The following is a 6,021-nucleotide window of genomic DNA, read 5'->3' on the forward strand; positions in this document are numbered from 1 at the left end:
AATCCCACACACAATTGGATCAGGAAAAAAAAAAGCGAAATGTGTTTTTCTTTCGAGGTCGCCGCCGAACGCAGCCGCCGTTGTTCAGAGGCTTCCGCTTCAAGCCGACGCCAGGATATTTTTTTTTCCCCTGTGAGCAAGTTCTTAGCGTGCCTCTCGGAACAGGAAGAGCTTCCGTTGAAAGCGCAACCTGAGCGGTCGTTCGAAAGCCAGCAAATGCAAAGTCATTTGAGAGCATCCCAACGGAACCGTTTGAACCTCGGCAGGAAAGCAACAAAACAAAATCCGCAAAATGAGGCACGAGACCCCTCGTTTGCCACGCCGAGCGAAGTGCGACGTGACTTGAAGAGCGTGGCCTCGAAAGCTCCCGAATGCGGTGGACCTCGCCGGCCGGCGTACCTGCCAGGACACGAAGGGCTCGCACTTAAACGTGGCCAGCGTGCAAAAGCCAGCGACCAAGCACAGCCGGCGGATCTTGACCAGCGAGATGCTGTAGAGCAGAACGCAGTGCGACAGCACCAGGGTGACGTAGGTCCAGCCCATGCTGGTCCACACCGCCGCCAGCCCGTACGCCATGGACGCCAGGGACCGGTGCTGTGGAGCAACGGGGGCAGGTAGAGGGTCATTCCAAGCCGGCCCCCTCGGCCCCGCGCGCCGCCTTCCGGCCCCCCACCTGAGGAGCCAGCATGGAGCAGAGCTTGGCGAACAGCACGTGGCCGCACAGAGCGAAGGCGATGTGAGCCCGGAAGGTCCAAATCCACATGGCCCATTCCCCGTCGGCCGTGTCCTGGGAGGGCGGACCACCCCAAATGCCAGGTAGGCAAAAGCTTCCCTTCTCTTTCTCTTTCACTTTCTCCAAGGCCGCCGCTTACCATTTTCCGGCCCAAGTAGTACCAGCCTGGCTTCACGCTGGACCTGAAGGCTTTTCTGTCGACGTTGGCTGGGACGGAACAAGAAAAAGAAACCCAACGCAAATGCGAACCGTGAAGGAATAGTCAAATGCTCGAGCAAGCGGTCTTAGCGGTTTTACCGGGGGCAACCGAAAAAGTGATCAGGAAAAAAAATGAATGAAAACATGCTCAGGATTAGGAACAAATGGAGAAAAGGCTCCACACACATTCTGATTTTACGGCTCGTGTGAATCAAAAACGCTTGCACCGTTGCTGCATCCAAAAAATAGAAGAACGGATTGATCGCGATCATGCTTTCAGTTGAGCGTGGCCATACGCCGGCCGCGTGGCGTCATACTCACACGCGGACGCCTCAAAGATCCGGCGGGTGGACCACAGCAGGGCCGAGGCCAGCACGGCCTTGTAGAAGTACAGCTCGTATTTGGGAAGCGCCGCTTTGATCGCCATGACGACACAAAGACGCTCACGCGCACCCCCCGGGACCTCGGGCAAAACGACACCAAAAAAAGAAAAAGAAGCTCCTAAGCACGCATGCGCATTGAAACACCCCCAAACTGGTTTAACCTGTGTCAATGACGCCAGACCTCGGGCCATTCGTGGCGCGACGCGCTTCTTGTTTGCAAATGCATCCAGACACGCCCGCCCTCTTTATGCAAAGTTTCATCGAGTGCGGCGCGGAAGACGCCGGCGCGTGTCCCGATACTTTTGTCCACCGTGGCATTTTGCCGTCGCCGCGCAGTACGCAGGAGTTCCGATCCGCCCGGGGACGTTTTTGATCCGAGTCTGGCATCGGAATTTGCCCGGGCGGACCCAACGCTTGGCGCTTTCTCTGTTCCGCGTTCAGTGCGGGACGCGCGCAAGGCGCCGGCTTGTCACCCTTTAAATAGGCCCACCGACTGGGTGCACGTCACGGTCCGGTTATTTGGGAGGGCGCCCGGAGTTTTCCGTTCACCAGCGACAGGTTGAATCCTGCCGGTCGGTACCTATCGATGACAATGGCGAGGCGACGGCAAGAGACGCCCGAGGCGACCGCTTTCTTTGTTGATTTGCTAAATTCCGTTTGAGGTGCGCTATGAAGCCGCACCGCTCTGCTCCCAGCGAGCACAGCTGCTGTGCTTTGGCACTTGACCTTTACTTTGGAAGGCCACCCTCGTCCGACGGCCCCGCCGTCGCATCCAAAAGCGAGTGTGAGCCGCTCGCTTTGCTTTTTCTTTCACCTGAGCCGCCAATCAAGGCAAGAAGAGTGGCCTTCGCGCTCGTTAGACTCGAGGAAAGCACAGCTGCCGGCTCCTTCCGAGCACACGCGCAAGCTCTCCGTCGCCGAGCCTGACTTTGAAGACAATCAAAGTCTCGCAGGGGGGGAATGGAAATGAAGGTGTTTGAGTCCCACGCGTGCCTCGAAATAGCGCCGCGGCCGGTCACGCGCCGCACTCTGTCCTCGGCAAACACCTGTTGTCGCACTGACCTTGAACTGAGCGGAGGTCGCTTCAACAAAACGTGCCAATTCTTCCAAACGCTCCAAAATATTCAAGGCAGACCAAAGGTGCCCGCGGGACTCCCTGCCGGCGCTCGCAAAGGCGCCTTGCCGGACTTGTATACTGTTGCTGACAAAGAGGGGCGGGGCCACAAAGGCCGGGTGGGCGGGACTCGATGCCCTTCCCGGGGACGCGAGCGCGAGGCGTCCAAGTCCTCTCCAAACATTGCGCCGAAATAAACGGCGCGAACCGAATGGCGCTCGGAGACGAATGCAAACGCCCCGGAGGCCTCTCGGCGGCGACGGCGCAAATAAGGCCAAGCCGACCAAACTGCTCTTGGCGTCGGCGTGCGACCGTTTGAGAATCGAATAGCGATGCGACCAAATCTCGGATCAAAAAGCTTTGCATTCCGCACAACAACACACAAAGGGGTAAAAATAGACGGGCAACTCCAAAAGAGGACACGGCGGGGAGAACCAGAATTCCTTTATTAGAAAACAGGCAGCGACAAGTGCGGCTCTCGATGACTTTCCGTTGTCTTGGAGCCCTTTCAACGACTCCTTCCGGCTTCGTTTTTTTGTTGTTGTTGTTTGTTTTTTTTCTCGGCAGATGAGCGCACGCTGCCCGTCACTCCTTCCTGCCGGTCTCCTGCCCTTCAAAGAGGGGGTACTGGAGCTCCATCTGAGACCACGTGCTCTCGCCGTTGGCCAGGGACCAGATCAGCCCAGGCAAAGCGTCCACCTGCACCACCACCGGGTTCCTCATTAGTACCACGGCATCACGATATGGACATGCAGGATATGACTCCCACAGCGCCCCCCCCCCCCAAAAAAAACAACAACAACCGAAGCCAGTCGATTCAAACTAACTCTGATTTGAAAAACGCCGCGTCGTTCCGACCTCGGTGTCGTGGGCGCAAATGGCGCCAAGTCATTGAACGGCCGCGCCGGCATTTGCGCTCGATCGCGGGTCGCGCCGCGCGTCCCGTCCCGGTGTGGCGTGTCGCGGCAGGACGTACCTCTACGCGGATCTGCCTCATGGAGTCTCGGTCCCTCAGGGTGGCGGTGCGCGGCGTCTTGTTGACGGTGTCGAAGTCGACGGTGACGCCGAAGGCCACGCCGATTTCGTCGGAGCGGGCGTAGCGCCTGCCGATGGACCCCGACGACTCGTCCACCTTGTGGGACACGCCCTTTCGGGTCAGGGCCTCGGCTGAGGAGGACCGACAGCAAAACGATACGATGGGTTTGATTCGATCCGATGGAAAGGCTCGAGGTGAGGAGACTTGAAAGGCACTGTGTGCTGACTGCCACCTGGTGGTGGGGGACTGACTTTTGTCTCTTTTTTTTTTTTTTTTTTTTTAGGTCACAAAATTTCCTGCGCAACATTTCAGGTCGATCCTTGATCTTGGGATCTCGGTCTCATTTCGTTCAAAATGCCGTGGAAAAAGGTAAGATTCATTTAGGGTCACGCTCTTTTTTTGTCTGACACCTCTTCTTTTTCTTTGCTGATTTTGTTGAGGTCAATTTATGATCTTACATGATATCATCTCAGCCTTATTGTATTTAGAATGTCATATAAGCTTTTTTTTTTTAATGAATGTATTTACTTGATTCTTTGGGATAATACTTTTTGATTAAACCAAATTCATTTTTCAAAATCGAATATTTTATTTGAATTGTCGGTCTTCATTTTTATTCCAATGATGACAAAATAGCTTTTTTTTTTTTTTTAAACTAATTTGATGGAATTTATGCATATTGATGTTTTCATCAGCTTTGCTTGAATCGACCTGATTTCAATTTGTCACTTGCGTGCGTGCGAGAAAGCGGACAACTCACAGAGTTGTTGGACAAAGGGTGTGAAGTCTTGGTTTTGGCTCAGAGGAAGGATGCAGCATTTGTACGGGGACACGGTGGCCGGAAAACTGAAATACTGCAAAGCAAATCGATCACGCTGAATCCAAACAAGCAATCGATGGAGAGGAACACCCCCCCCAAGGCTTTTTTTTTTCTTTTTTAACCGACCGTGTAACGTTTTCTGGAATCTCCTGACGGCGACCATGTCTGTGGAAAGCTTGAACGTTTTGCCCTCCGTTGACACGCTGAATTCTCTGCATGAGGTGGATAGCAAAAGACAACACCCCTCCCCTTTTTTTTTTTCCTTTCAAAACTTTGGGAGCATCTGCCCAACTTGACTGGAAAAACAACACAATCAAGGCGAAGGAGAATGAAAGTGCGATCTTGTGCGTACAGCCCAACTAGCCAATTAAAAGTCATGTTAAGTGGGGGGTGGGCTCGCATCACGTGCCACCTCCGAAGTCCAGCTGTTCTCGCGGGGGGGCTTCTTGGGATGGCTTTGTGACAAAAGCGCAAAGGTTGTGCGCTGTTGGATGCTGTGCGCACGCTCGCTCGCGTCACCATGAGTGGCGTTGCTTCATTCTGAATACGCACGCTTCTTTGGCACTGCGGGTGTGCACGCTTGGGCGGCCGCGATATGGCAATTGTTTTTTTTCACCGGCCCCCCGCAGACCGGACAGCGTTGGCCTGAAGAAAGAGCAATTACCCGCTTTCGTTGAGACGCTTCTCCCCGTCGCCGATGAAGCATTCGTCGCACGCGTCCAGGTAGTCGAAGATCAGCTTGGCGTCTTTTTTGTACGCCGCTCCGATGGCGCCCCTGTTGGGCTCGAACTTCACGACGTTGACTACCTTGTGTGGATGAGTCAAGGAAAAAGCACAGCGCGCTGCCGAGGGAAGACGGTCGTTTCACCGAAGGCCGCGCTCCCTCTGAGGCTGCGGGCGCCCAATTCCAAATGAGCAACTACACGCATCGCATCAGTTTTTCTCTCTCTCTTTACAACGTCCGAGGGACGCGATTCGCCGCTGCGTCTGAATTCTGTCGCTAACCGAAACGGCAGCACCCACCACGGATGACAGAAAACATATGAAGGACGACGTCAAGTTCCGCATCTGCTCGCGGCAGATTGCAAGAAGGCGTTGGTACATTCAGGCGGAAGCTTTCCGGCAATGTTGCGAACTCCCCTTTCCACGCCGGTGCGGTATCGAGCACCAAGTCTTGGAAGATGTGCAAAGGAGTTTTGCCCGCATCGGGTTACGACTCGCCGAAAGGCCGAGTTCCCAGGATATGGGTTCTTTGAGCGGCTTCTCGGCCACCAGGGGCACCTTGGTGGCACGGGAGTGACACGAGAGGTCGTAACAGGAGCGGTCGGCGCAGCCCACGATCTCGATCCAACCCTGAAGGAGGACGTGGCGTGCTGAAAGAGCGGCCGGCGGGGTCGGAAGCGGGCGGGGCGGCGACGGCGACTCACGTAGGAGGTTTTGGCCTCGGCGTCCCAGCAGTCGCAGGCGTAGTGGGCCATCTCGTTCTCCATGTGCTGGCGGAAGCGCACTTTGTCCTTGCGCAGACCCACTTTGAGCAGGTACAAGTAGATCCTGCCGATGAAGTAGCCCAGCACGGAGTTGTCGATGATGCCCTGCGTGGGGAGAAGGCTGCGTTTGAAGGCTAGCAAAGCTAAAACGGAGGCGGGGCCTGGCGCTCGACTTCAGAGAGCTCGCGCGCGAGTGTCTGCTCTTCTCGCCGGCTTGGGGGAAAAAAAAAAAAAGAGAGAAATTAGCGGA

General features: G+C 55.3%; 2 protein-coding genes across 2 annotated transcripts in view; both read right to left on the reverse strand.

The window, feature by feature from the left end:
• The window catches only part of hhatlb (hedgehog acyltransferase like, b), a 15,027-nt gene extending 12,494 nt beyond the window's left edge, over positions 1 to 2,533 (reverse strand). The window contains exons 1-5 of the mRNA XM_019890064.1: positions 2,377 to 2,533; positions 1,253 to 1,394; positions 873 to 940; positions 674 to 787; positions 268 to 594 (exon numbers count right to left, since the gene is read on the reverse strand). Of these exons, the coding sequence (XP_019745623.1) occupies positions 268 to 594; positions 674 to 787; positions 873 to 940; positions 1,253 to 1,358 (615 nt within the window). The 5' untranslated portion in view covers positions 1,359 to 1,394; positions 2,377 to 2,533. The remainder of the gene's footprint in view (positions 1 to 267; positions 595 to 673; positions 788 to 872; positions 941 to 1,252; positions 1,395 to 2,376) is intronic.
• Positions 2,534 to 2,966: 433 nt separating this feature from the next.
• Positions 2,967 to 6,021, reverse strand: part of LOC109527859 (glycine--tRNA ligase-like) — a 9,649-nt gene continuing 6,594 nt past the window's right edge. Inside the window, exons 16-17 of the mRNA XM_019890005.1 lie at positions 3,405 to 3,595; positions 2,967 to 3,127 (exon numbers count right to left, since the gene is read on the reverse strand). Of these exons, the coding sequence (XP_019745564.1) occupies positions 3,014 to 3,127; positions 3,405 to 3,595 (305 nt within the window). The 3' untranslated portion in view covers positions 2,967 to 3,013. The remainder of the gene's footprint in view (positions 3,128 to 3,404; positions 3,596 to 6,021) is intronic.

Source organism: Hippocampus comes, unplaced genomic scaffold (genome assembly GCF_001891065.2).
Source record: "Hippocampus comes isolate QL1 unplaced genomic scaffold, H_comes_QL1_v1.1 scaffold185, whole genome shotgun sequence".
NCBI classification, from domain to species: Eukaryota; Metazoa; Chordata; class Actinopteri; order Syngnathiformes; family Syngnathidae; genus Hippocampus; species Hippocampus comes.